Source organism: Canis lupus, chromosome 5 (genome assembly GCF_048164855.1).
Source record: "Canis lupus baileyi chromosome 5, mCanLup2.hap1, whole genome shotgun sequence".
NCBI lineage: Eukaryota > Metazoa > Chordata > Mammalia > Carnivora > Canidae > Canis > Canis lupus.
The window spans coordinates 11,594,890-11,610,733 of record NC_132842.1 but is presented as its reverse complement, the minus strand read 5'-3'; the positions used below and the strand labels follow the sequence as shown (position 1 = coordinate 11,610,733).

At 36.1% G+C, this 15,844-nt stretch overlaps 1 protein-coding gene across 1 annotated transcript in view; it reads left to right on the top strand.

The window, feature by feature from the left end:
• MALRD1 (MAM and LDL receptor class A domain containing 1) overlaps window positions 1-15,844 on the top strand; it is a 755,529-nt gene that overhangs the window by 628,352 nt on the left and 111,333 nt on the right. The window contains 1 exon segment of the mRNA XM_072825144.1: window positions 5,270-5,336. Within this exon segment, the coding sequence (XP_072681245.1) occupies window positions 5,270-5,336 (67 nt within the window).

The following is a 15,844-nucleotide window of genomic DNA, read 5'->3' as shown; positions in this document are numbered from 1 at the left end:
CACAACACAGACACACACACACACACACACACACACGCATCTGGTTTATATGTGTTCCTGTTTTTCTAGGGTGATACACCAGAGTGGAACTGAACTTGAACTCTTCCTAGAATGCTATTTCTATGTAGTCAGTTAAGTCCTACTGGCCTCCAGATACATGGTCACAGTAACCAATGCAAAACATCAGTGAGACACTGATGTGGCTGAAGAGTCTGGGAACTCAGGCTAATTCTAATATCAACCCCATAGAATCCAACTTCCCATTTGAGAATTATCTACTTATCTCCTGGAAGTATTTAATCCCTTCATTGCTAACTAGTCATGGATATCTCCCTCCCCATTTCATCTGTTTCCTGCTTTAAACTGTTTTGAGGGATCCCTGGGTGGCGCAGCGGTTTGGCGCCTGCCTTTGGCCCAGGGCGCGATCCCGGAGACCCGGGATCGAGTCCCACATCGGGCTCCCGGTGCATGGAGCCTGCTTCTCCCTCTGCCTGTGTCTCTGCCTCTCTCTCTCTCTGTGACTATCATAAATAAATAAATAATTTTAAAAAAATAAAAATAAACTGTTTTGAGTAAGGTGAAAATATGTTGTACTATGTCTTTGCATCTTATGGATAAAGAACCTGGGTCTAAGCAGAAACTGAAAAGAATGCCTTGTGGAGGTAAACTACAAATCATCTCCCCACCAAAACACCAAATTTTACTCCTTGCTCTGGCCAATGCTTGTGTCCTTTCCACTGTGCTCCATTATACAGTGTAATAAAATGCATATTTAAATTTCCACAGAATTATTTTGATGTAAAGCAAGCCAATGATTTACTCTCAGCCATCAAAGTAAATATTAACGACCCCAGAAAAAAAAATATGCAGCTGTATGTATTTTGATGTAGTTCAGTATCAGACACTCTACTGGTTTTTCTTATAAAAACAAAGCCCTTATATAAGGAAGACTAAAATTGTACTTAAGACCAAACATGACTATAAAATGGTTTATCTGAAAGGTTTGTAGCTATTTATGCTTTACCATACTGGTGGGCTATTTTTAGTCAAAACAGCTAATTTCTCGTTTATGAAGGAAATTTCACATCTGTTCTGTTTAGCACAGCATGGCCCAGAAGCCTGCAGGGTATAGCTCCCCTGTCATAATTAAACGGGGAAAAGTAGGGAAGGCAAGATGGGAACTACATCTGACCCTTCAGCAGCATGGGTTTGAACTGTGCGGGCCCACTGACATGCAGTCTTTTCAGTATAGTACTGTAGGTGCAACTTCTCTTCTTTATGATTGTCCTAATCTTCTCTCTAGCTTACCTTATTGCAGTAATACAGTATATCATAGAAATACCACACAAAATATATGTTTACTGACTATTTATGATATCAGTCAACAGTAGGCTATTAGTAGTTAAGTTTTGAGGGAGTTAAAAGTTATCTGTGGATTTTTAACTGTGCGAGGATCAGTGCCCCAAGCCCCACATTGTTCAGGGGCCAACTGGATATCTCTGGAAGGGCAAATCACTGGAAACCTTTGAAAACATAAAGGACACTGGACATGTGGTATATTGCACCTCCCTGTTGTTGCAACTTCCCTCTTACCCTGATTTTCCTCTTTCCACTCCCTTCCCAATGTTCAATGACTAGCTCCACAATCAGACTCTCTCTAGTTGCCCTTCAAAGTCTTCTTCCAATGGATATTTTCCTATATAAAATTTCTGTTTCTCCTTATTACTTTTCTATTAATGTTCATTATCATTATCTTTTCTCTGCCCAAGTAAATTGTTTCTCTCTCTGCTAAGGTTAGTCTGCTCCTGTAAAGACAAAGACTGTATCTTTGTAACCCCATGACGCCTAAAAAGTGATCAAGTGATTTCTGAGGGGCAAGCCTGAAAAGTGATGATATCTGAAAGGCAGAACGAGAAATCCAAAGCTTCAAATTCATGCCCTAGCCTATGTTTTATCTGGGCTTCAGACCTGCAAATAATATTGGCCAAGGAATACTTCCTTGCATATCACCTTAGGTACCTAAAACGCCAGCATTTTCCCCTATAAATTCTTCCTTCCCTACAAATCCCCCAATTCAGTGAATGAAACCACCAATTACCCTGTGGCTCAGCCAGGAACTTGAACACCACCCTTGACTCTTGCAAATTATCACTGTATATTTCAATCCCAACATTTAAATATCTCACAGATCCCCACAATTCTCACCTCCTACTACATCCCTTTCATTCATTTCATCATTTTTACTAGATTATTACAACAAACCTTTAACGGGGCTCCTGAATTTTAGTCTTAGCCCTTCTGTTGATCTTACATACTGGATCCAGAATTGTCTTTTTAAAACAGGGAACAGGGCAGCCCGGGTGGCTCAGCAGTTTAGCACCGCCTTCAGCCCAGGGCTTGATCCTGGAGTCCTGGAATCGAGTCCCACGTCCGGCTCCTTGCATGGAGCCTGCTTCTCCCTCTGCCTGTGTTCTGCCTCTCTCTCTCTCTCTCTCTCTCTCTCTCTCATGAATAAATAAATTAAAATCTTAAAAAAAGAAAAAAGGCAGCTACACCATTGGGCAGCCCCATTGGCCCAGCCGTTTGGCGCCGCCTTCAGCCCGGTGTGTGATCCTGGAGACCTGGGATCGAGTTCCATGTCGTGTTTTTTTTGTTTTGTTTTGTTTTGTTTTGTTTTGTTTTGTTTTAAGCAAGATCCTAGAGACCCGGGATCGAGTCCCGTGTCGTGTTTTTTTTTTTTTTTCTATTTATTTCAGAGTATAATGTACTCTTCAGAACCATGGAGGATACTAAATTTATAAATATTTAATATCCATAGGGCATTTTATTTTTGCAAAGATGGGTTCTAAAAACCATAAAACTGAATAGATTAGTAATACAACACACATCAAAATTAGATTTAAAAAGGAGGTTGTGGCTCTCAGTAGCTCTGTCCTGGTGTTAAAGATGTCATACTTAGAATATCACCAAGTACTTTAAGATTTATAAATGCAGGTGTTATCTCTGATTCTAGCAAAAAGAAACCACTGAAATTTTATTCTTTATATTCTTTATATCACAGACATGATAACCATATCACTTTGGCTCCCTGAGTGGAGCCTGCTTCTCCCTCTGCCTGTGTCTCTGCCCTCTCTCTCTCTCTCTCTCTGTCTGTCATGAATAAATAATATCAAGAAAGAAGAAAGAAAGAAGAAAGAAAGAAAGAAAGAAAGAAAGAAAGAAAGAAAGAAAGAAAGAAAGAAAGAAACATCTACCTCCGTTCTTAAAATTCTGGCCTCCTAAGTTAAAGTTTAAACTCCTCATTCAGCCTATATGATCTGGCCCCTGTGTGGCTCTGACCTTCTCCCATACTTTCTTCATGTTATCAGTCCAATCAGGCTGAACTTCCTTCAGGTCCTCAAACACACCACTCTCTTCTTGAGCCTTTGAGTCTTTATTCTTATCTTTACACACACACACAAACACACACACACACACACACACACACACACACACACCTGCCCAAATGAATGCCTGATTATCTTCTGGAAAGCTTTTCTTTATTCCGCAAATTTGATTTAGGTGCTCTCCATAGTACTCCCATCACGTTTGTTATACCCATTCCAAATTATATTACTTTTAATAGTGTATTTTAATGCCCCAGTCATTTTTTGTTTGTTTGTATTTTCCATGAAGCTGGAAGGTCAACAAGAGCAAAGATCACAACTGTATCTTTTTTAGGTCAACATTTCTTAACCATGTGCTATGAGCTGGGTGTTTTTTCTAACATTCTCAACAACTCTGGGATAGGTACTATTTTTAACCCTGTGTGACAGAGAGGAACCAGAGGCACAGAGAGATTAATTAGCTTATCCTATATTATACAGCTAATAAGTTGAGTTGAGATTCTTACTCAGGCAGTCTGGCTCTGGTGCCTGCAGCTTTAACAACTTTGTAAACTTCCTGGATTATTTACTGTTACATATCTAGTGCCTAGCCTAGTGCCAGACATTAACAGATGCTCAGAATAGATGTGTTGAATTACAAGTTAGAGGAAGTGGAGGTTTCTATCAAGTATTAGAGTTAAGACAGCCCAACCAGGGAAGAATGGTATCCTGCAAGAGAGGAGGTGTCAAAAAAAAAAAAAAAAAAAGCGAAGAAAAGCAATTTGGGTATTGAGTAGAGAAACCAACAGGTTTCTCAGATCAGGATGAATGTGAGGATCAAGACCGTAAAGAACCCTGAAGGGCTGGGGATCCCTGGGTGGCGCAGCAGTTTGGCGCCTGCCTTTGGCCCAGGGCGCGATCCTGGAGACCCGGGATCGAATCCCACGTCGGGCTCCCGGTGCATGGAGCCTGCTTCTCCCTCTGCCTGTGTCTCTGCCTCTCTCTCTCTCTCTCTGTATGACTATCATAAATAAATAAAAAATATATTTAAAAAAAAAAAAAAGAACCCTGAAGGACTAAAGGCACCAACCATTTCCAGGGTCATACCTATGTGACAATATTTAGTTTCTTTCTTTTTTTTTTTAAGATTTTATTTATTCATGAGAGACAGAGAGAGAGAGAGAGGCAGAGACATAGGCAGAGGGAGAAGCAGGCTCCATGCAGGGAACCTGATTGGGACTCAATCCCAGGACCCCAAGACCCCAGGATCACGACTTGAGCCAAAGGCAGATCCTCAACCACCAAGCCACCCAGGTGCCCCTATTTAGCTTCTTTTTAATCTATACACAAATTATCTTTGAAAGTAAACATTAATGCTAGCCTTGAAGGAGGGAATGATACAAGCAGCAAAGGAGCAGGCCCAGGGCAATGAAGGTCAATTTGAGCTATGCTGATGTCTGTCATGGATGCAAAGGTAGGATGTAGGATGTGCACATGCACAAGTGACATTTTGCCAAAAAGTCAAGGTCCTCCATGCAAAGCATTGTCTGCCATGTTAGTGACTACTGTGTGGAACTGAAGACAATACATGTTGCATTAAAGAACAAATTTCAGTATAATCACAAATTTGTCATGTAGACATGATCTAAATAAGTATATTTTACTTAATCCAGGGGAAGAGAAAAAGTATCCTCTTGTGGTTCACCACTCAGGCATGTGAAGAGGATGAACGCAGCAAGGGCCAATGAACAAATTTGTGGAGCACAGGGGAATTCTTGCACTTTTAGCAACTGGGAAGCAATATATTCTCAGTGGCTAGATTTAATGCAGTGATTAACAGCAATATGTCCTCCTCCTTCCTAATAATATTTACAATCTGTGGGTTTTGTGATGCTTCTTTTTAGAGTGCCCATTCGGTTACTGCAGAAATGGTGGGAATTGTGTAGTGGAGAAGAACAGTCCTGTGTGTCGGTAAGGAGCATTGTCTATTTTTTCTTTTGAAAAAAGAAAAATAAATTATTTTTATATTTCTTGAATCCAATATAATATAACACCAATGAACACAAGGTTAATTAATAAGGCAAAAATAGAGGATAGTGACATTATTTCCATTTCTCTGTCTGAAGAAGAGAAAGGAAGATGTGAGTATATTTTAGGGAAAAAATGCAATTATTTAACATGATTTTATATCTTAACATGGTATATAGGGTATAGTTCTAATACTAATTCTTATTTTTAATATTTATATCAAATTGTAAAAAGACTTTTTATATGGGCATTATCCTAGTTCAGATGAACTTAGTATCTCTATTTCCTTACTCCCTTTTTATTTCCCATTTCATATTTCTCTTTTCTGACAACAAAGGATAAAATTAATTCATAAATAAGGCCTTTTTCTAGTTTGTGCAATGGATGTTTATGAGTAGCCAAAGTTAAGGTACAGATAAGGAATACATTTGCATACTTAAAGCAAAAATAAACAAAAACAGTCATTGTGATTTCTTTGGGGAGTTGTTTATATTGCATATCAAAGATTGCTTGATTTTTTTCCCTCACCCTTTAGGGAATTGTGCAAAACAGTTTCATAAATTCCAAAGGAAATGATGCATATTCCATTATGTTTATGTTTATGACTTTTTAATCTAGCAGACCAATGGATATATTGCTTTGCGTATTAGAGAATGGATTGTACGTTGATTCTCAAGTCATAACAAAATACAGACAGATAGAAGTGTCTGGGAAACACTGATTGATAGTTGTTTAAATTCTTATATCCTTCTGAGTCAACACTCGTGTTTTACGAAAAGTTGTTTACCCCTTAAAAAAGCAAAACTTGCTACCAATTAACACAACAAAAAAATTTATGATGAAATATGTTTAGACACTGCTTTAACATTGTTGAAAGCGAATTATTAATGGGTGTCTCTACGTGTTTTGTCTATTTCATTACATAATTTATTTCACAACATCTCAACAAATTACACATTCCCTGTATCAGTTTCCACGGAAATTAATTTGTCACAAACTGTAGGTTGATGGAAAGACAGGATACACAGTATTAATTTTTAAAAATCTCCTAAAATAATGGAGAATGATGCCATAAATAATGTCTATCGAATGTCAGCTGAATAGATACTGTTGTATAGTGTCAACTGTTTACAGTAAGGAGGTTTGTGTTTTTGTCCTCTCTAACCATGCCAGACAAAAGAGCTCTCTCGGACTATAGCTAGTCTCATCTAAGCAGGAAGAGTTTTGCATTCTGGGCAACATCCTCTGGTACTTAAATAAACTTTAAAAATGGATATCCAGATGGTGACGTCTGAAATGTGTTTCTCTCACATGAGAAAACTAACATGGGGGAAAAATGCAATGAGAGGATTAAGAGGCAAAGGGACTGGAGGAAGGAAATCACTGCAGCAAAATGTAGAAAGAAATTTTAAAATAGTATTTTTGATGGTAAATAGTATTTTTCAAATACTTAAATAACTAATCATTATCAGTATAAACAAAGGTTTGTAATGTTTCTTTTCCACATTGGTGTGAAGAATGACTTAAGGTTTTTTTCCATATTATAATATGGTAATTTCTTTATTCAAATTCTAATTACTTTAAAACCATGAACTGCAAAAATAAACATATGTATATTATAATAAACTTTTAGAAGGCATACAGTAGTATATCATGCAAAAAGTAGAAACCCGAACATCTAAATCCCACTGTGTAGTATTATGGTTTCTATCTACTTCAGTATGGTTTTCCTTTTACTAACACAGGTTTGCAACAAGCACACATTTGTTTCTTACAGAAATGTAAATTATACTTTACACATTCACTTTGTACCTTATGTTTTTTTTTTCTCTTCATAAAATATTGTTCTGTTCTTCCATGTCAGTACGTTTGGTTCTAGATCCATCACGCACTGGCTGTGTAGCTTTGAGTAAATATCTTTATCTAATTATTTCAGCTTCTTATTTGGCAAACTGAAGAAGATAATAGCACCTATGTCATAGGGTAATTTTGAGACTTAAAGGGGTTAATATATGTGAGACACTCGGTACCATGTTTGACATACAAAAGATACTACAGGAAAACTAGCCATCAGAACTATTATAACATCCTTTTTTATGCTGTGTAGTCTACAATATTTAATGTAGAGTTAGTCATCATTTAAATAACCTCATTAATCCTATTAATGGTTTAGTTTCTTTATTAAATATTTGCTTTCACAAATAATCTTGTAACATCCATCCTTTGACTTGTCGTTGCACAATTCTTTAAGCATAACACATCTTACTGAAATGCAAGATAACACGTAATTTATTTCTAGTTGCATTTAGTTTCAAATTCATTTCCAATTAAATTTTGTATCCAGGTCATTTGTCACACACTGGTATTCTTTTTGATTTAAAGTTAAACGAGGGTGGCTTCAGAATGCAAAGGTTTAGAGTACATATAAAGCACTATGGAAGGATACTGGCTTTATGTCAAACTCCTGTCATTCTCAAGTGTGAGAATTTGTGGTCTTTGTCACCCAAAGAAGTAATGACAGAAAAACAAAGCCCTTTTCTCACCTTGGCATTGTGAATATAAGAACTTCATGGTATCAAAAAGGAGGACATAACCAGAGCCTTTGGATTTTCTCTTAGGACCTAAGGTTCCTTAAGAAAGGACATTCAATTTTTATCTATCATCATAGACAAGAGAGACTTTTATTTTTATTTTTTTAAAGATTTTATTTATTTATTCATGAGAGACACAGAGAAAGAGAGAAGCAGAGACACGGGCAGAGGGAGAAGCAGGCTCCATGCAGGGAACTCAATGTGGGACTTGATCCCGGGACTCCAGGATCACGCCCTGGGCCAAAAGCAGGCACTAAACCACTGAGCCACCCAAGGATCCCCAAGAGAGACTTTTAAAAAAGATCATGTGAGTTGCTGGAAGCTTATCATTATCCACAACAGTAGACACTACTAGGCAAACCATGGTTTTCCATTACTTGAGGACCACCAACAGGGTGGTATGTCTGAGGACCGAAGATGTGAACCATGAGCCAAAGGAGGGAAATTATTCTTCACCTAAGAAGGCTTGGTTATTATATTATTTTGGTATATAAATATGTTTGCTTGAAAAATAGACTGAGCTCTGAAATATAAATTCCAAAGGGCAGGAAAGAGGTTACAAGGGAAAAAAATCAAGTCATCAAGGCTAAAAGAAAGAAATAGAAAACAATATCAAATTAATGCACATATGTTTGTATATAATATATACACATATATTATCATACATATACATATATATAAATTTATTATATACTTCATATATGTATATATGAGCTCACATAGTGAAGATAGGCAGAAAAATATTAAAGCTTGAGTTAATTTATAGACTTTGAATACAATTTATCAACAGCTACCCTATCCCACTAGATGCTACATTCTTAAATTCACTTGCCAATAAGGCAGCAGATTTCATTTGGATATCTCATATTCATTACAGATTTATCATGTGCAAAAATACCTGTTGCCTAGACAGGCCATATTCTTCTCTTTCTCTAAGATTTGTATACACAGTTCCCTCTACTTAAAATTTTATGTTTCTACCTTATTTGCCAAAAGATGCCTTTTAATCCTTTAGGTCCAATATAAATGGCAATTTCTCTGAGAAGCCTTTCCCAGAGCAACCAGAGAGAATGCCTTATTCCTCCTTCTGGGCTCCTCTATTGCTTCCCTCATTCTGTTATTTAACAAGTATTGGTTTCACTAAACTACCAATTGAAAACCTGTCCTATGCTGTGAAGATATATATTTCCGATTAAAACTATTCTTTATGACTATCAAAATTTATTTTGTCCAGTTTTTACTAGTTTTATTTGTAAGAATAAGACTTGAACAACCATGGCCACTGAAAATTTTTAAAAAATAAACTATTTTCATATCTTTGTTGCAAAAAAGATAGAAAACATATTTAAAGGATGTAAATATAAAATATATTAAGTTAGGATAAATATTTGCTAGAAAATGGAATAAAAATATCAGTTTAAGGATAATTGAAAATGGAAAATTGGAAAATGGAAATTGGAATCTCTAAATATTAAAGACAGAATGTGTGGGCAAAATTTTAAAGACTATTGTCACAGAAAATAAGAGTCATATTTTCCACACCTTTTCATGAATAGTATCTAATATATACTTGACATTGTAGGAGCTATTTGAATAATAACTGAATGAAGTATAAATTAATGAATACAAAGGGAAAGTCCTGTAATTTCAAGGAAAAGTGGCAGTACTTTTAAATTTGTACCTAAAATCTATTAAGATATGAGCAAATGACCTACCATGGTCCAAATTTCCAGTCACAAAGGAACTGTTGGGGACTTTGTAAATAGTAGCAAGCAGTATACTGAGTGAGGATATTATATGCTCATTATACCAAAAACAAAAATCACTCCAGTTTATAGGACAGAATGGATGGATACCAAAATAGAAAAATATCCATTAAAGAAACTCTACTTTGCTACAATGATAGGAGAGGGTGCGCTTAAACCAGGAATCATATAAACTACCTCAACTCTTCCACACTGGGCTTGAAGAGATAAGTTTTCCGCCTATAAAAAGCCACTGTTTAAAATAAAATTCAGGGGATCCCTGGGTGGTTCAGTGGTTTAGTGCCTGCCTTTGGCCCAGGGCGCGATCCTCAAGTCCCGGGATCGAGTCCCGCATCGGGCTCCCTGCATGGAGCCTGCTTCTCCCTCTGCCTGTGTCTCTGCCTCTCTCTCTCTCTTTATGTCTATCATGAATAGATTTTAAAAAATATATTAAAATAAGCTTATGAACACTTTCCTTCTCCCCATCAAAAACAAAACAAAACAAAAACAAACATGAAGCAAAAAAGAAAAGTGATCTAAGACCCTGACTCCAAACTGAATTAACTATTAATTCAGTTAAATTTAGGGAAATAAGGGGGAGGTAAAACTTAATTGAGATTTTAAAGTCTAAGTACAAATGGATAATAAAACAATAAGATTAAAATAAGAATTGATTAAAGCCAGGAAGGAAATAGGGTGGAAAAGAAAGACTAAGTTATAACATTCTCCCAAGAGAGGATAGATTCAAATTAAATCTATTAAAGAATTCTGAACAAAGTTGGAAAAATAAGCAAGGGAATAAAAAGGAGATAAATTATAAATATCCAAAGAGAAAGTAGTTGAAATGGAAGATAAAGAATGTATATAGGGCAGCCCGGGTGGCTCAGCAGTTTAGCACCACCTCCTGCCCAGGGCGTGATCCTGGAGACCTGGGATGGAGTTCCATGTCAGGCTCCCTGCATGGAGCCTGCTTCTCCCTCTGCCTATGTCTCTGCCTCTCTCTCTCTCTCTCTCTCTCTGTCTGTCTCTCATGAATAAATAAATAGAATCTTAAAAAAATGTATATAATTGGAGTCTCTAAAGAGGAAAACAAGACAATGGAATGGAACAAATACGTAAAGCAGTAATCCAAGAAAATATTCAGAAATGAATATTCAGAAAATATTCAGAAATGAAAGAAGAATGAATTTTCATGATAAAAGGGCCAGAAGTTACCTGGTAAATTTAATACAAAGCCAGAAACTCCAAGACATATCCTACTAAAAATGAGACTTCAAAATGAAGAAAAATATACTGCTTCAAGAATGGGAGGAATAGGGGAGACCTGGGTGCCTCAGTGGTTGAGCATCTACCTTCAGCTCAGGGCATGATCCTGCGGTCCCAGGATTGAGTCCCACATCAGGCTTCCTGCATGGAGCCTGCTTCTCCCTCTGCCTGTGTCTCTGCCTCTCTCTCTCTCTCTCTGTGTCTCTCATGAATAAATAAATAAAATCTTAAAAAAAAAGAATGGGAGGAATAGGTATTTTGCCTAATATTATCTATCTATATGCATGCATGTGTATACACACACACACACATACACACCTCTCCTCATGGTCTCTAGGGAAAAAGACCAAATAATAAGGAAAGATATTGTCTAATATTAGACTTCTGAAAGCAAAGAAACAAAGAAATCCATTGTGATCATCTCCAGAGTTGCAAAAAAAGTCTTTGACAAAATTCAATTGCCATTCCTGATTTTTTTTTAAAGGGGGTGAGGGGCAGCCTGGGTGGCTTAGTGGTTTAGCGCCACGTTCAGTCCAGGGCATGATCCTGGAGACCCAGGATCGAGTCCCATGTCAGGTTCCCTGCATGGAGCCTGCTTCTCCCTCTGCCTGTGTCTCTGCCTCTCTTTCTCTCTGTGTCTCTCATGAATAAATAAATAAATTTTTAAAAATAAAAAAATAAAATTAATAATAAAAAAATTTTAAAAAGTACTAATGAAAATATGAATTGGTATCCAACTAGTATAAATCCTTATTCTCAAATTCAGCATTCTACTTGATAGAAAATTATGAGAGACATTACCATTAAGATTAGGAATGTAGGCATATATGACCTCCGTCCTCTTTGGTATTTAATATCAAATGGGAGGTAGTAGGCAGTAACATTTGAGCAAAAAAAAAAAAAAAAAAAAAAGAAAAGAAAGAAAGAAAGAAAAAAAATTAATAAAGGGGCACCTGGATGGTTCAGTCAGTTAAGCATCCAACTCTTGATTTCAGCTCAGGTCATGATCACAGTCCTGAGATCAAGCCCTATATCAGGCTCTAAGCTCAGTGTGGAGTCTGCTTGAGATTCTCTCAAAAAAATTAATAAAGAAGTTAAATTATCATGATAGTCTCCCAGAAGAACCCTAGGAAAAATCATAAAAAATAATTAAAAAATTGAAAACAATTCACTAAGGTTGGGGATTATAAAATTAGCATTCAGAGACAACTGTGTATGTACACAAAACTAGGTAGAAGGAAGGAAGGAAGGAAGGATAAATAAATGGTGGAGTTCAGATTCAAAACTAAGTCTTTTGGCCAAGCTCAATCACTGTGGCATGTTTCCTCTTCAGAGATTTGACTAGGTAGCTCATGGTTATATGGTTGCAAGATTCTGTGAGTAGAGATATGAATCAAATGCCTACAGAAAATCTAGAACTAAGCTTTATTTGCACTTGGCTATTTGCTACTTTTTAAAACACACTATGCACTTTTATTCCTTTGGGTGTTCATGTTGTCCCTTTTTGTAATTTTATACTTTCCCACTGGGTTACCTAAAAAAAATTATCAATTCATCTTTTATGTGCCAACCCATGTAGACCCTCCTCTCCAGACCTTAACCTGAACCCACATGCATGTGAGTCCTATCCTGTGTACAATGCACAAAAGAAGTCTGGGATATGAATCTAAAAACAGGTAAAATCTGAGTTTAGGTATGAACTCCATCCACTACTTACTAATGCCATGACTTTGAATGAATTACTTAACCTTTTTCTAAAAGGAGGAAGAGAAAAATTGATATTCACTAAGAAACTAACATCCTCTGCTACCATGGAGCTGTGAACTGAAAAGGGCTTCTGTATTGCTGAAATAAATAATTCATAATTGTTTTATTTACTTAACATTTTTTAAATGTATCTAAATGGGAAGCATTAATAATCTGTTCTCCAATTTTTTATTTGATATCATCAAAATCATCTCTATAGCAACCAACAATAGTTCTTTATGAGATGGAATACAGAACAAACCATCAAAATTTAAGATCATGGCCTCTGTTATTTTTCAAACACAGTACTTATGTGCTAAGGACTAACAAATATTCGTAAAAAAAAACTTAAATGTTTTGTAAATGAAAATCACTTCAAAATTTCAAAAAGTCAATTTAAAGACGAGGGCATTTAGATATCTTTTATGCTATAAGCCTGAGAGACCATGCGGATGTCTGTTTTTCAAGTCCAACACATGGAAGAAATAATTTTCTGGTGAAATATAAATTACCAAAATTGTCCCAAGAAGAGGAGGTATGAAAGTTGAGTAGATTGAATGATATAGTAGAAATTTTAAAAGTCAAAGATGTAGTCTCTCGCTTCCAAAAATTTAAATGTGTCTATTTAAAAAAACTAAACTATATTCTGAAATAGCAGTAATTTTTATAATACATACAGGCCTACACTTAACAGTAAATGTTGAAGACTCACACACAGAAAACTGCAAAGGACTTGATTACATAGATAGGAAAAAGAAATAGATAAACTTATTTCCTAGAGTTAGCAATATTTAGCAGTGTAGACACCAAAGAACATTTTCAGTGTTTTAGATTTTTGTTTGTTTTTCAAATACACCAGTGAATTTTAATGGTTACCTGGAAACATAAGTATAATATTTAAAGGCAAACTTAAGAATTAATATTTGTTGTACTTGGGATCCCTGGGTGGCGCAGCGGTTTAGCGCCTGCCTTTGGCCCAGGGCGTGATCCTGGAGACCCGGGATCGAATCCCACGTCGGGCTTCTGGTGCATGGAGCCTGCTTCTCCCTCTGCCTGTGTCTCTGCCTCTCTCTCTCTCACTGTGTGCCTATCATAAATAAAATAAAATAAAATTAAAAAAATTAGATCTTTAAAAAATATATATATTTGTTGTACTTGATATTAAAGTATGCTACAAAGTCATGGTAATATACACTGGGGAGCCAGGACAGACATAGACAAAGAGGCTATTGCAACAGAATAAAGATTCTGCAAATAGGTTAATGTAGCTATGTGAAATTGGGATAAGACCGGCACATTTCAAGTTGATGAGAATAGATGGATTAGACTAGTAATAATTGGTATTAGGACAACTGGTTACCCATTTATTTAGAATACAAATTATTATTGACATTTTACACAAGGAATTAATTCCAGATTTAATAAAGGTATGAACAGGTTAAAATTGTAAAATTTTTTAGAGAAAATACAGAATAAAGAACTCTTTTTTAAATCTTGAAGTATAGACACCATTTATAAGTTTACCAGCAGCCATAAGAGAAAAGATGAACAAATTTGAAAATGTGATCATATGGATAGTTATCAAACAATTAAAACTACAGTATGGTGAAAGACATCACGTATTTTTAATAACACAGTAATAGGCCACAAGAAAGATATGCAGCACATAATATAGACAGGGATTAATTATAACATTAATTATTTATATATAGTATTCCTTCAAAGTAATAAACAACAAACAAATATTATTCACAGAAGAAGGAATATAAATGCTCAACACATACCTGAAAAAAGTTCAACCGCCATTAATATGTAAATGCAAAGTAAACCTTTGAAATCCCAGTTTTACCTATTAAGGTGACAAAAAAATTAGTAATAACCACTATTTGTGAGCATGTAGAAAAACACTGGCACTTTTATACATAGATTATGGGAATATAAATCTGTATTATTTAGGAAACAAAATATACAATTCTTAGGGAAAGAAACTTTTAAGAAAGACGAAGTGGAAATACCCATTCAAGGTGTTATCACTGTTTAACTCAGGAATCTCTGGTCTAGGAATCTAGCCTACTGAGTATTAACAAGAAATAGATAGGAAAATGTGCTAAAATTGGTATAGTATAGTACTGGTTTTAAAAAAAGATTTTATTTATTTGCGAAGGAGAGAGAGAGACAGAGACCGAGAGACAGAGCACAAGCAGAGGAAGAGGCAGGGGGAGAGGGACAAGCCCCAGGACCCTGGGATCATGATATGAGCAGAAGGCAGATATTTAACTGAGCCATTCAGGCACCCCTATGGTACTATTTTGAAAACAAACAAGTTCAGAAAAGTGTAATGTGGTTTTATACAACCATTTTTTAAATGGAAAATATAGGGACACCTGGATGGCTCAGCAGTTGAGCCCCTGCCTTCAGCTCAGGGAGTGATCCTGGGGCCCAGGGATTGAGTCACACATTGGACTCCCTGCAGGGAGCCTGCTTCTCCCTCTGTCTGTGTCTCTGCCTCTCTCTCTGTGTTTCTCATGAAAAATAAATAATATATTTTAAATAAATAATAAATAAATAAATAAATAATTTTTTTAGGATGGAAAATATAAATCCTGACATAGAAATGTATCTACATTGTTAGGTGAAAAATGCAAGTTCCAATATTAAATTTCTATGGGAAGAGAAGACGTGTAAATGTGAGTGTACGTAAAAAATGAAAAACAAGTCTAGCAGTGTATACATCAAAGTGTTAGTTGTAAGTGACCTCTCTAGAAAGAAAACTGGCTTTGGGAGATAGGGCAATTTCATATTTCAGTTTCTCCCTTTTCATTTTAACAAACACTGCTTCTGTAACTTAGAAATGCATTTTGTTAAGGAGACCTTAAAGTAGTTACAGTATTTAAAAAATAATAACCTTGTTTACAGTAAAAGGCAGAGCCTACTGGCTGCTTTTAACAGTGTCTCCAAGATAAATGTGCCTGTCCCTTGGTTTTTCTCCCTTGTTGTCAGAAAGTATTACACACTTTCTGCCTCATGCAGAGCCAAACAAGCCAGACAGACTAGGAATGTGATTGAAGATGAAGCAAGTAACCTCTCACCAAACCTCCCTCCC